Here is a 12,607-nt window from a genome sequence, read left to right as displayed (position 1 = left end):
GTTTATTTTAAGCAGCGGGAGAGAACTGACGTTACCACGTGAATAATTACGACCACGGAAGGTTCTTTATTGTTCTTACTTTTCCCGAAAATTAAGGCTAAGTGACACCTCTCATCTATGCGTTTTCTTTGGTACCGGCTTGCGTGAGAGCGCGCAATGCGTCCTGGGAAATGAAGTTTTATTTTTCTTTAACAGTTCATTAAAACATCTCTCAACTCATGGTGTCGTTGTTACAAACAACAAAATAGCTCCTTCATATATATTCACAGCAGCAGTCCTCCTTATGACAACAATACATATTTAACAAACCGCCTCTTTGAAGAGAAAAATAACGCTCTCCCAATATTTGGCATAACCAGGAAGTACTAAGATGTCATATGATTGTTGAAAAATGGCCGCGGTGCAGTGGTAAGGTTCTGTTTTCTTATTTGAAAAAACACCTTTTTGTCAACATAAGTCAGTGAAATCATGTATCTGTTCATGCAGTGCGACGTTTGAGGACGTGCCTACAGTGCAAATGCTTGTATCCGAGCTCCAGTATAAGTTAGCGCCCGAAATAAAATGTCTACTTTTTTCAGCAGGGTTTCAACATCAGATTTCCAGTCAAATTCAACATCACTAAGTGTCATCATGTCTGCGACTTTAAACCACACGCCCTCCTTGGCTATAGTTTAGGTGTAGTCTTGCAGAGACTATGGGGATGTGTTGTAAATACCCTGAATTAAACATATAAATGAAGTTAGAAGAAGTTGCTGGCTTATTATAAAATAGCTCTGCTCATTAGATGATGCCCCACATCTTGACAGCTCTTATTAAGCACATGCAGAGTTTACAGATATGGATTTGTCTTACAAGTGACAGTTTGTTTGAAACATAATTAAGGTCAGACCTTCATCTTTGTGTTTACGGCAAGCTCCCATGTAGATCTGTAACAATCAGTCGATTAACTGAATAACTGAACAGAAAATTCATCAGCAACTACTGTGATAATCGATTAATAGTTTGAGTCACACAAAACAAGAAATATGGTGATGATCAGCCCTACACTGAGGTCCTTAACCGTTGCTTATTAAATATGGAAGCACTACTAAATACAAGGGAGAGTGAGCATCATCTGTATGAACTGTGAAGTAAATAAGCATTATGTTCTCTATAGCTGCTGAATCAAAGTGAGTGTTGCACATGGCTCAACCTGTTCTTCGTCTCCTGTCTGTCTGTTGTGTAACCAGGCGTTCCCGTGGGCGCAACTATGAGGCAGAGCTGCAGAGGTGTCGTCCTGAAGCGGCTGCGGTTGAGTTTGGAGACTACCATCCCCTCAAACCCATAATGGTATCATCATCCTCCTACTTAGAAGTGCTGCTCTGCACCCATGCACTCAGAAACGTCCCAGAAAACATCTCTGTAACAGCATCACAGAGTCTGCATCACAAGCCTACTCCTCCTCCTCAACTCTCTTTATCCGGACTCTCCATCTTCTCCTCTTCCCTCAGCACAGTTCCAGCACGTTAACGTTCAATTGGAAGATGTGAAAATGATAACTTGGTGTTTTTGTTGCATTAAGAAGACTGCTCCAAATTGTTGAAGGCTGCAGTTTTTCCATTTACTACACCCCAGTAGACATTTCTAATCAGATTTACATTCATTTACATTACCATACAATTAACAAAATAACAACAATTACATAACTTCAAGAGTTTTAAGATGGCATCTTAATTATATAGCAAACAGAATAAACTGAAACAAGCCACTACTCAGTAGGTGGGAACACAATGTATAAACTTGTTATGTCAATTGGAAAATAGGTGGTAGTGATGATAATTGTACATAATTTGTAATGGATGAGCTAAAACATACAAAAACCCTCATGTCCCTTTAACGGCTCTGACTTGACCCCCTCCACTCCACCTAGGTGACAGATACAAAGACCTGGCGTGGGGCTCGTAAAGGCAGCACCTCCTCCTCTTCCTCCTCCTCTTCCTCAGTGCCCCCGGACCCCCTAAGCTCCATGCTGGATGGGACCGACCCCCTGTCCATGTTTGCAGCAGCCTCAGCCAGTGAGACTCCGGCCGTGTCACACAGCGCCTCCACAGGGGTCAGTTCATGCCGCGGATTATACTGAGTGATATTTAGACAAATGCTGCTTTTTTTTTTTTTTTTTTACTTTGATGAAGCATTGCAGAAGTATCATTACAAAATTATGTCAAGCCTCAGAAACTAATAAGAATTCAAATCTAAATGCTGAGATGTTGTGCTTCCAGGACCTGGGGAGAAAGAGGAGGGAGAAGGAGGAGGAGGCGGTGGGACCGGACTTTGAGCCGTGGTCGTCGAAGAGAGGCGAGATCCTGGCCAGGTTCACCACCACTGAAAAACTCTCAATCGTGAGTAGTTCTCCATTATAACACCAACAATATACTATTACAAACCAAACCATGGAAGTTCGTTTTATCAGCCTGTGTGTACACAGCCATCCCTCACTGGATGGAAATCTAATAAAAATGTCTTTGTCTTCATAGAATCTTTTCATGGGCTCTGACAGAGGTAAGACCAGTGTTTCATTCAACATAATCACTTCTTAAAACTTAGGCTATACCAGTATTTACATTATAACAATCTATGCATTACCATTGCAAAAAAATTTCAAAAATTAAAGCTGCTATAATCTGCATATTTATATCAACAATGGATCAAATGACTGTGTGAGTGTGGAAGGTAATGATCACCTGACTCTGCAGTGCCGCTCAGCTCTGCAGGGCTTTTCAGCATCTTGTTTCGGTTTCACAGCCTGCTACTTTGTTTCGATTCACTCTCACGGCTCTCAGCAGCGTTTTTCCAGCCGCAGCAGGCGGTTGTTTTCAGTGAAGAAGCTCAGGAAAAACTATTTTCTACCTGCTCAGCACGAAACTGGCCTGCTGAGCATAGTGTAGCATTTAGCAGCTAAAGAGCCAGATATTTCCCCTCAGGAGTTGATGGAGTTGCTATGTTTAAAAGCTGACAAATCATTCCTGTGGTCTCTGTAGGAAAAGCTCCCAGTCCGGGATCCTCAGCTGTCTCAGAAAAAGTGCGCACTCGCCTGGAGGAACTGGATGATCTGGAGGAGGTAGGTTTTTGTTTGTGTTTACATGAGAACAGGCTTGTTGCAACGCTCAAATGTGTCTGCAGTTGTGTCTTTATGCTACATACCTGCACACCTGAATGGTGCATGTCGGGTAATCAGTTAGAGATTCAGTTCAGAAGAGAGAGAGAGTTCATTTCAAAATCATCTGTTCTCCTGGTACTGTAAGACTCTTGAATTAAATTGGTTACCATATATTCTATGATTTGTGTGTATGTGCATACATATATACATTAAAGCTGCTTCTTTCCCTGTCAGGCTGTTGCTGAAGATAAGCTGCAAAATTCATCAGCACAATGGATATTCACTCAAGTAAAGATTATTTTAGCTAGCCAGAGTGAATCCGTATTCAAACAAGAATGTATTTTGGACCTGGTTGTTTGTGTGTGTGTGTCTTCAGGGTTCCCAGAGAGAGCTGCTGAACCTCTCCCAGCAGGATTATGCCAACCGCATCGAGGAGCTGAACCAGTCCCTGAAGGAGGCGTGGGCCTCCGACCAGAAAGTCAAAGCCCTGAAGATCGTCATCCAGGTAACTCAACGGTTATAAAAGATCCTCAGATATACTGTATTGAAGGAGGTGTTTTATCAACACTGTGTCAGTATTACCAGGTTTTCTCTTTTAAGATTATTAGCATTGACCTGTGATCTGTGTTCCAGTGCTCCAAGCTCCTGTCTGACACCTCGGTGATCCAGTTCTACCCAAGCAAGTTTGTTCTCATCACTGACATCCTCGACACTTTCGGTGCGTGAAGAAGCCGCGTTTCCATCAGTTCAATTCTTGTAAAAAGTTTGCAAGTCTTTTGAGTTTAGTCTTGCTTGTCTGTAGGTCGGCTGGTGTACGATAGAATCTGGACCATGTGTTCAGACCCACGACCCTTACCAGGTATGGATCCTGTGTCTACATCCTGTACAGCGTCTGGGAACTGCAGTATTTCTCTGTAGAGTCTGAGGGGCAATGTATTGATTTGTTTTGTGCGTCTCCCTCCCTCCTCAGACTCATTCACAGTAGACGATGTGAATGACACGGCCAAGGAGACGTGTCTCAACTGGTTCTTCAAGATCGCCTCCATCAGAGAGCTCCTGCCCAGATTGTATCCTTTACTGACATCAGCACGGCTACACAGCTGAAATCTGCTCCCAGGGACTTGACTTTGATTTTGGCTTTGATTTGGACTTATTGGACTCTCATGCCATTTAGATCTGCCAGTTATTTCCAATTACATGTTTTGCATTTGACCATCAAATACTTTAGTCCAGATTCCAGAGCTCCTGCATCATCAAAATGCCTCATCATTCGATACCAAATTTCAATACCTAAGGAGTAAATGAGTAAATCTCATCAGCGTCAGTGAGCCAATAGAAATGCAGCATGCTTAGCTTACGCTTCCTCAGGATTCAAACTCAACCTGGACTTGGTTTTGAAATTGACAGAGACCTGACTTTAGTTGTGTTGACCCTGATCATCGACACACCCCTCACATTATGTATAAATTTGAGTTTCTAACCTCCATGAACAGATATGTGGAGGCTGCCATTCTCAAGTGCAACCGCTTCCTGACTAAATCGTAAGTTCTTACTTCCTTCCTTTATGGGATTTATTAGTCTCCTTACATCTCCATACAAATTTAACTTTACCTTTCCAAAAAGCCTGCTTCATAATGGTGAATATAGATTATAACCTAAATCTAATGCTGCATTCACCCTGGCCGAGACATTAGGGAAGACATATTAGTGTTGTATCATGTCATGCACATTTCCCTACAACTCATAATAAGGTATTTGTTTTCTGTGGAAAATTTGGGTTTTTGATTAAAGTCAAAGGTTTGAACAAAGTCCCACTGTTTATGTTGAATTTTAAACAATAGACTTAGAAAATACTCCATTCAGCTAAAAGTGCTTTTTAAATAAATAACAGAGCTTTTTTGTTGTTGTGCCTCATCTTGTCCCTCCTCTCTCCACAGTGGCATTCAGGAGACGCTCCCTCGGTTGACGGCGATGATCAGAGGGATCGGGGACCCTTTGGTGGCTGCATACGCCAGAGCTTACCTCTGCAGGGTGAGACGGAGACAGAAACATATTTTTCATTCATCTGGCATTTTTGCATTGCATTGATATGTCAGTAGGTTAGTTACTGTACATGCACACAATCACATTATTTCTTCTCTCCAGGTGGGCATGGAGGTGGCCCCCCACCTGAAAGACAGCCTGAACTGCAACTTCTTCGATCTGCTCGGGACCTTCCGCCAGATCAGTGGGGAGAGCGTCCAGAACCAGCTGGTGATGCAGAGGGTGGAGGCACCCGAGTACCTGACGCTCTACTCGCCCGCCATCAGCTGGATCCTGCAGTGCATCGCCTACAGAGCTCCAGAGGTACACAGTCACGTACACCTTACTTATTTGGCTTGAATTTTTTCAAACTAAAAGATACTGGATATTTGCAAAAAAAAAACAAAAAACTGTTGTCAGTAATTTTTTTTTTTTTTTTTGTCAGTAGTAGTTTTCAGTGTAGTCATGCTGTTTGTGTTTTGTTTCAGCCTCTGCTAACAGAGATGATGGAGAGATGCAAGAAACTGGGAAACAAGTGAGTGTTTTTAGCAACATAAGAATAAAGAAGTGACTTAAATTTGTAGGGTTTTGTCCTGATGAGGTGCTACGAGAGATTAATGTCTTCCCTTTCCTGAGGAGAGAAGAATGAAGTCAGTCTTTCTGCCTCAGTTTGATTAATAAAATCTTAACTGGTCTTTAAGATATTTTGGTTTTTCGGTTTATATTATGAAGCATAATGTGTGGATTACTGAATAATTTCTCCTCCAACTTTTGACATTATTTAGATAAAACAAGAAGGAAAGACTGTTTTTGGTTGCACTGGTCACCACCAGTGTGCAGCCAAAGGCAACCAGTGACAATGGTTTGCAACTGGACATTATTCTGGTTTAAGCCGTCACAAGCTAAAAGGCTTCAGAACCACATGATGAAAATCTAGTTTATAGATCCAGATAGTGTTTTTAGATTTATACACGGCCAACGGAGAAAACAAAATGCTCAGAAATGTGCTTGACAAAAGTGCTGCAGAGGGTTTATTCAGCGTGTCCGTGGTTTCTGCTGGTGGTGTAAAACAGGAAAACATGTCCCGTGTTACTGTTTCCCACAGTGCCTTGCTGCTGAATTCAGTTATGAGGGCGTTCAGGCCGGAGTTTGTCGCAGCCAGAGCCACTGACTTCATCGGGATGATCAAAGACTGCGACGAGGCCGGCTTCCCAAAGGTCAGAGGACACAAACACCTGTAGTATGGTTGTCCAATAAATGTAAAATTGGGGGGAATTGGGAAATTATGAGGGGAAACATGGTGGAGTTAAGGAAAATGAAGTTTATTCTACAGTTGAGCTTTACTATGATGTCTCTGCTAAATCTGCTTGAGATATGAATAAAAGTTTGACTGTCGCCTCCTCTCCAGCATCTGCTGTTCGGGTCTCTGGGTCGCAGTCTGGCTTGTGCCGACCCTCCAGAATCCGAGAGGCTGACGATCCTGAACGAAGCCTGGAAGGTCATCACCAAAGTCCGCAGTCCTCAGGTGAGTGTGAGACCGAAGCTGCTTCCTCACAGACGTTTATTCCAATCAAAACTCTCCAGATCAAAACCGCATGTGTGATTGTCGGTGGTTTTGCAGGACTACATCAACTGTGCTGAGATCTGGGTGGAGTTCACCTGCCGACACTTTACAGTGAGTAAAACACAGGAGAGAGGACGAGGTGTTCAGTCTTTTTTACCATCTGGAATTGGACAACAATCTTCTTCTGTCACTTTCTATCTAGAAACGTGAGGTCAACACTATTCTGGCTGACATCATCAAACACATGACCCCTGACCGAGCGTTTGAAGACGCCTATCCTCAGGTTAGCGACTCATTGGCTAACAGCATGATTGACACTGCTGACTTTAAAACTATTCTCCCTCCTGTTCCTGCCATCTCCTCTTTAGTGACTGTGTTCTTTTTTGTCCTGCATGTAGCTGCAGTCAGTGATCAGGAAGATCCTCACCTATTTACACGACTTCTCCGTCCTCTTCTCCATGGTGAGCATCCGCCGGTTCGAAGCGCATAAAATGAGACTTAGGACAAGCTGAAAACGACCCGTGACTTCCTGTCATCCCGCCACAGCTCCACTGATTTTATTTTTGCTTGTCCTTTCTCAGGAGCGTTTCCTGCCGTTCCTCGACATGTTCCAGAAGGACAGTGTGAGAGTGGAGGTCTGCAGATCCATCATGGAGGTCTTCATCAAGTAAGAGAACCCCTAAATGTTTGGTGTCAATAATTAGGTCATGTTAACTGTCTCTGGTTTCTTTGTCACAGTGTCTTCCATGTCACCTTCTGTTTATCATGTATTTTTCACCGATAAATTAATAATGAAATAGATAAACGTAAATACATTTTTTCGTCGATGTTCTTGTATTTGCTCATTTGTAAAGTACTTTGAGTTGCCAAAGTGTATTTGTGCTATATGAATAAACTTCCATGGTATAAATAATTAGATTTATTTGCTGTGTGACAGAAAGTGACACCTTCTCACATGTTTGTGTCCCACAGACACCAGGTGGAGCTCACCAGAGACCCGGTCATCCTCAACGCCATGCTGCACATCTGCAAGACCATGCATGACTCCGTCAAGTAGGACGTTTACTTTTATAGTTGTTGTCTTTTATGGATTTGGAAAATTGTTTTTTGTTCATTATACAGTTATATACATTTTAGTTTCTTTTTAATTTAACATCTTACTGAATATTGTTACAGAGGACAGATATTGAATGTGACAGCTGTTGGTCTGATCTGCCCGGCGACAGTCTTCACTCAGTAACCCCTCTGCTCTCTGTCGTGCAGCGCTCTCACTCTGGAGGATGAGAAAAGATCTTTGGCTCTGCTGATCATCGGCTTCATCCGCATGGTGAGACTCCTCCGCCTTATGTCTGCGCTTTAAAGGATAAAACTAGTGTCGACAAATCCCATGAAAACCAACTGTCCATCAGTCTGACTCTTAATGCTTTCTGACCTCTTTTAAAGGGCTAAGTCATTTCCTAAAACAGCTGGGCACTTTAAAAGTGCAACAGTTTCTCTCTCTGAGTGACACAGAAACTGATGCATGCTTATAGCCTCGTGCACTGTAATGCGCTCCTGTCTGGTCGACCCAAAAATGTTATAAATCAGCTACAGCTGATTCAGAGCTCAGCTGCCAGAGTCTGACCCGTACCAGAAGGAGAGCAGCTCCACTGGTCACCTGAGAGCTTCTGTACTGATTTTAAAATTCCTCTACTTGTTTTTAAAGCATGTGATGGTCTTGCACCAACGTATATGTCTCCCCTGCTCACACTCTACGAACCAGTACAACTCCTTAGGTCCTATGACACGAGTCTGTTAGTTGCTCTGAAGTGCAGGACTGAAACCCAACTGAAATCTTTCAACATAAACTCAAAACGTACCTCTTTTAATTAAGTATGTTTTTTTCTAAGTCATTATTCCCTATAGTTTATTTTATCAGTGTTGTAAATTGTATTTTATTCAGTTATTATTATCTGTTATTTTATTATAAATTTTTTTTGTTTGTTTGTTAATGTTATTATAGCTTTTTAGGTCTATTTCATTGTCAGCTTTCTCGTTTGATTTGTCCTCAGTCATCTGTGAAGCACTTTGAACTGCATTCACCCTCATGAAAAGTGCTATAACAATAAAATTTGAAAGACTGATTAATTTACACACACAGGAGGGGACTATTTTCAGCTGCAGATTAATACACATTTGCTGCTCTTGTGAGGACGGTGTTTGTGGGACTGAGTCAAAATAAACTACAGTTCCCATATTTATAATTCAGAATGAGCCAGTGCAACTGTGGCTTATTGGACAATGGAGCTCCACAGATCTGTCAGGCTTTGGATAGACACACAGCACTTGTTAGAATGGATCAGTTGACAGTCAGAAACATCAATCCTCAACCTCAAAACTGTGTACTGTACAACTCATCCTGTGGAGGTTACGGTCACGCTTTAGGTTAATTTCTCACGCTGATTTTTGTCCTTGCGACAGCTACTTTTCGATTTTTATCTGAACCCTGTAGCTGTGATCAAATATCAAATGTCACGAATGTAATTTGAAGATCACAGTTGTTGAGTAAAGGAGCGTTTTCTCTCTTTTTACACTTTGTTGTTCGTCCATCATGTCGTTCAGGTTTCTTTTGGCCGTGACTTTGAGCAGCAGTTGAGTTTCTGTGTGGAGGCCAGAGCCACCTTCTGCAACCTGGAGCCAGTCCTGGTGCAGCTCATTCACGTCAGTATAAATCTGAGTGTGTACGTCAAATCAGCGCACACACACACACACACACACACACCATCTTCATGCTGACCCCGTCTTGTCGTCTGCAGACGGTGAACCAGCTGGCGATGGAGACCAGGAGGGTGATGAGAGGGACTCACTCCAGAAAGACGGCGGCGTTCGTCAGGGTGAGTCAACGCACGCGGCGGCACCCTGAGTCTGAGCACAGGGAGCTATGTTTGGAGGGGGAGGAGTTCAGGCGCTGAAACACCAAGGGCCATAACCATGTTTCTCTGTCTCTGTCCTCCAGGCGTGTGCTGCCTACAGCTTCATCACCATCCCGTCTCTCAGCAGCATCTTCAGTCGTCTCAGCCTCTACCTGTTGTCTGGTCAGGTTGCCCTGGCAAACCAGTGTCTCTCCCAGGGTGAGCAGGCTGCTTGATTTCAGATTTTAACCTGGTATAATGTTTAAACAATCCTAACTTTTCTTTCCTACCTGTTTTCCTCTTTTATGATCCCTCTTTTCATACTTTCCTCTGCACTATTTTCTGCATATTCCCTTCTTCCCTTTATTTCGTCTTTGTGTCTTTTACTGACCATCCCTTTCTCTCCTTGTCTCCTTATCTCCTATATTTCCCTCCTCTTTTCCTCCCTTTTCACCACCCCTCTTTTCTTTCCTCTCTTGCTTTTTCCCTCTGTTGCTACCCCCATTTCCTCCTTTTCTTCCTCTCTCCATCCTTCCTCTCCTCCAGCGGATGCCTTCCTGAAGGCGGCGGTCAGTATTCTTCCAGAGGTTCCTCGCTCCATCAGCGTGGAGGGGAAACTTCGCTCCTCCGAGAGCTTCCTGCTGGACTTCATCAACAACTTCCTGGCCACGCTTCTGGTTGTCCCGGTAACACACTCCATTATCTCTCAGTCTTTTAGTACAGAAAGATGAGGAAGACCATGTAGTTCTTCCTCACTCCTCTGTTTAGACAGCTCAGTTCTGGGTTCACATGTGGCTTTAGGGGGCCGCCACCATATTCCCTGTGTTTTTACAAATCTGTGAGCGTGTGGACGTGTCTGCAGGACCATCCAGAGCACGGCGTGCTCTACCTCGTCCGTGGTCTGCTCAACATGGTCCAAGATTACACCTGGGAGGACAACAGCGACGCCAAGGTGCGGGTCTACATCAGCGCTCTGCCCCTGCTCGCCGCCATGAGTCAGGACACCTACCTGTACTCTGTCCCCAAAGGTACTAGTACACACATTCTGGTAGAAATACCTCTGCAATCCTTTCTATAGAAGAGTATTTGTCTGTTATATTTTCTTTCTTGAAGACCAATCCAGATGACAAAATTCATTTTACTTTTCTTTGAGCTCTTATTTTTGGAGCACACTATCTGGGATTTTCTATCATTTCAGAAATCCCTAATCCTTACTTTATGGATTAGCCCAGGGTTCATTCCTGTATAAATTGAGATAACCAAGTTTTAAGTGTTGTAACACTTATACTGCTCTGCTTCATGATTAGAGGCTGTGCTTTTTATCTTTTTTGTAAGCTGTAGTGGTTTATAGAGGGATTTTATGTGAGTGCTTCATGACAAATCTTCTCTTCCCTCTCTTTCATGGGATCAGTGGATTCCAATGAGACACTTTACGGAGGAGACCCCAAGTTTCTGTCGGAAATCAACAAGCTGTGCGAGACCTTGATCGGACAGATCCTGGATCATCTGAAGGCGCTCGGACGGGACGAGGTGGGGACAGACACAATGAGGCAGCGTGTTTGTTCCTCTTGTGCTTCTTTATTTTCTTGTCATGCACTTAGTACTACGAGTTCACTCGCATGTCTGTTAGGGAGATCTGGGATCCCTCTTATTAAATCATTGTCCTTCTACCCAGTGCTATGATGCTGCATTGAGGTACAGATGGTGCAGTCCAACATCGCTGTTTGCCAGTCCTCAACAGTGGTGCATTAACATTCTTCTTGCCTCCTTGCAGCAGAGCACACGGCGTCAAGGCGCTGTGGCCTTCTCCCTGTTCGGTGTCCTGTTGGCTCACGGGGACCTGAGGAACAACAAGCTGAGCCAGCTGGCCGTCAACCTGTGGAACCTCAGCCACAAACACGGATACTGTGAGACACGAATCTCAGTGAGTTCGCATCCACGCCTCAAAGATATTCAATGCATTTCTCAAACAGCTCTACCAATAACTATCTAAATGACCCTGGTTCAGAGTGCTGTCTCACATCCTCCTCACTGTGTTCCCGTGTTCCCGCCCCCCCCGCTCCAGGTGCGGACTCTGGAGTACATCAAACACCAGGCTCAGCAGCCCAACATGACTCACCTGACAGATACAGTGCAGAGGCTCACACTGCAGTCCCGCACCTGAACACCAGCCTCTACCAGCTTTGACAAAACATTCGTGCACCACACATCAAGTTTGTGTAAATGAAAGTTAACAGGAAGTACGAAGATGAAAAAAAAATGCCTTAATGTATTTTGTGTGAGGACACTTCATGAACATTTGAGGGGTTGTGACTGGAGAAAAATCCCTATGGATGCTACAGACTCGCAGTCAATGTATAAAATCTAATATTGATACTTGTAGACTGAAGTTACGGAAGATTGTTCCTGTGCCAAAACTCCTTGTGCTTAGAATTTCAAGCCTGAAAACAGCGACGAATTCAACTATCAGAACAAGCTTTCCTAGATGATTAAATCCTGCAGTGAAACTTTACAGAAAATAATTTCACGATCAAATGATTCAGAGTTTGTAATCGAAGAGAAATTAGATTCCTCCGCAGGTTTTTCTGGTCTTTAAGTCTCGTCACAGATGGGTGACTCGGTACAGACAAGTAAAGCGGAAAACACGAGTCAGACAGTACCTGCTGCCGTGCTCATGACCGCATTATTTCATCAAAGTAAAGATTTATCAAACGCTGAAACAGACACCGCACTAAAAACATGATTTTTTTGTCTGTACTGTTGTAAGTAACGCTAGAGTTCCCACTTGCAGTGTTACCTGCACCAATTTCAGAAAAAAAAAACAATGTATTGCACCACAACTGTTCTGTGTATCGCCAGCATCATCTGTCATGCATACAGTATATAGAATGTTATAATATTGGTTTAATTGTAAGTGTTCTAATATGTCCTTTTCATGCATTTGTAGAAATAAACCTTCATTCTACTTTGTATTTAAATACCAATCATGTGTAC

General features: G+C 43.2%; 1 protein-coding gene across 2 annotated transcripts; it reads left to right on the top strand.

Annotated features, from left to right (window-relative positions):
• The first annotated feature begins 235 nt into the window (after positions 1-235).
• vps35l (VPS35 endosomal protein sorting factor like) lies at positions 236-12,597 on the top strand. Of its 2 annotated transcripts, none has more exons than XM_071463243.1 (30): positions 236-408; positions 1,230-1,329; positions 1,910-2,092; positions 2,259-2,378; positions 2,514-2,538; positions 3,018-3,097; positions 3,513-3,641; positions 3,770-3,854; positions 3,939-3,995; positions 4,107-4,203; positions 4,630-4,677; positions 5,074-5,167; positions 5,282-5,482; positions 5,647-5,693; positions 6,264-6,375; positions 6,567-6,683; positions 6,780-6,833; positions 6,925-7,005; positions 7,121-7,183; positions 7,304-7,389; positions 7,695-7,775; positions 7,986-8,049; positions 9,324-9,422; positions 9,518-9,595; positions 9,718-9,832; positions 10,160-10,299; positions 10,476-10,641; positions 11,025-11,143; positions 11,391-11,537; positions 11,679-12,597. In XM_071463243.1, the coding sequence occupies exons 1-30, from the start codon at positions 392-394 to the stop codon at positions 11,775-11,777; spliced, it is 2,904 nt and encodes a 967-aa protein (XP_071319344.1). In that variant the 5' UTR covers positions 236-391; the 3' UTR covers positions 11,778-12,597. The 2 variants fall into 2 exon arrangements, with proteins under 2 accessions (XP_071319344.1, XP_071319343.1); XM_071463242.1 differs by having other exon boundaries at positions 238-408; positions 11,388-11,537.
• The last annotated feature ends 10 nt before the right edge of the window (positions 12,598-12,607 follow it).

The sequence above is a fragment of the Trachinotus anak genome, unplaced genomic scaffold, assembly GCF_046630095.1.
Source record: "Trachinotus anak isolate AG129_WGS33_773 ecotype Australia unplaced genomic scaffold, CSIRO_AGI_Tana_v1 ptg000025l, whole genome shotgun sequence".
In the NCBI taxonomy this organism is placed as follows: Eukaryota; Metazoa; Chordata; class Actinopteri; order Carangiformes; family Carangidae; genus Trachinotus; species Trachinotus anak.
Note: the sequence above shows the minus strand (reverse complement) of the source record. Positions and strands in the feature narration are given on the sequence as shown.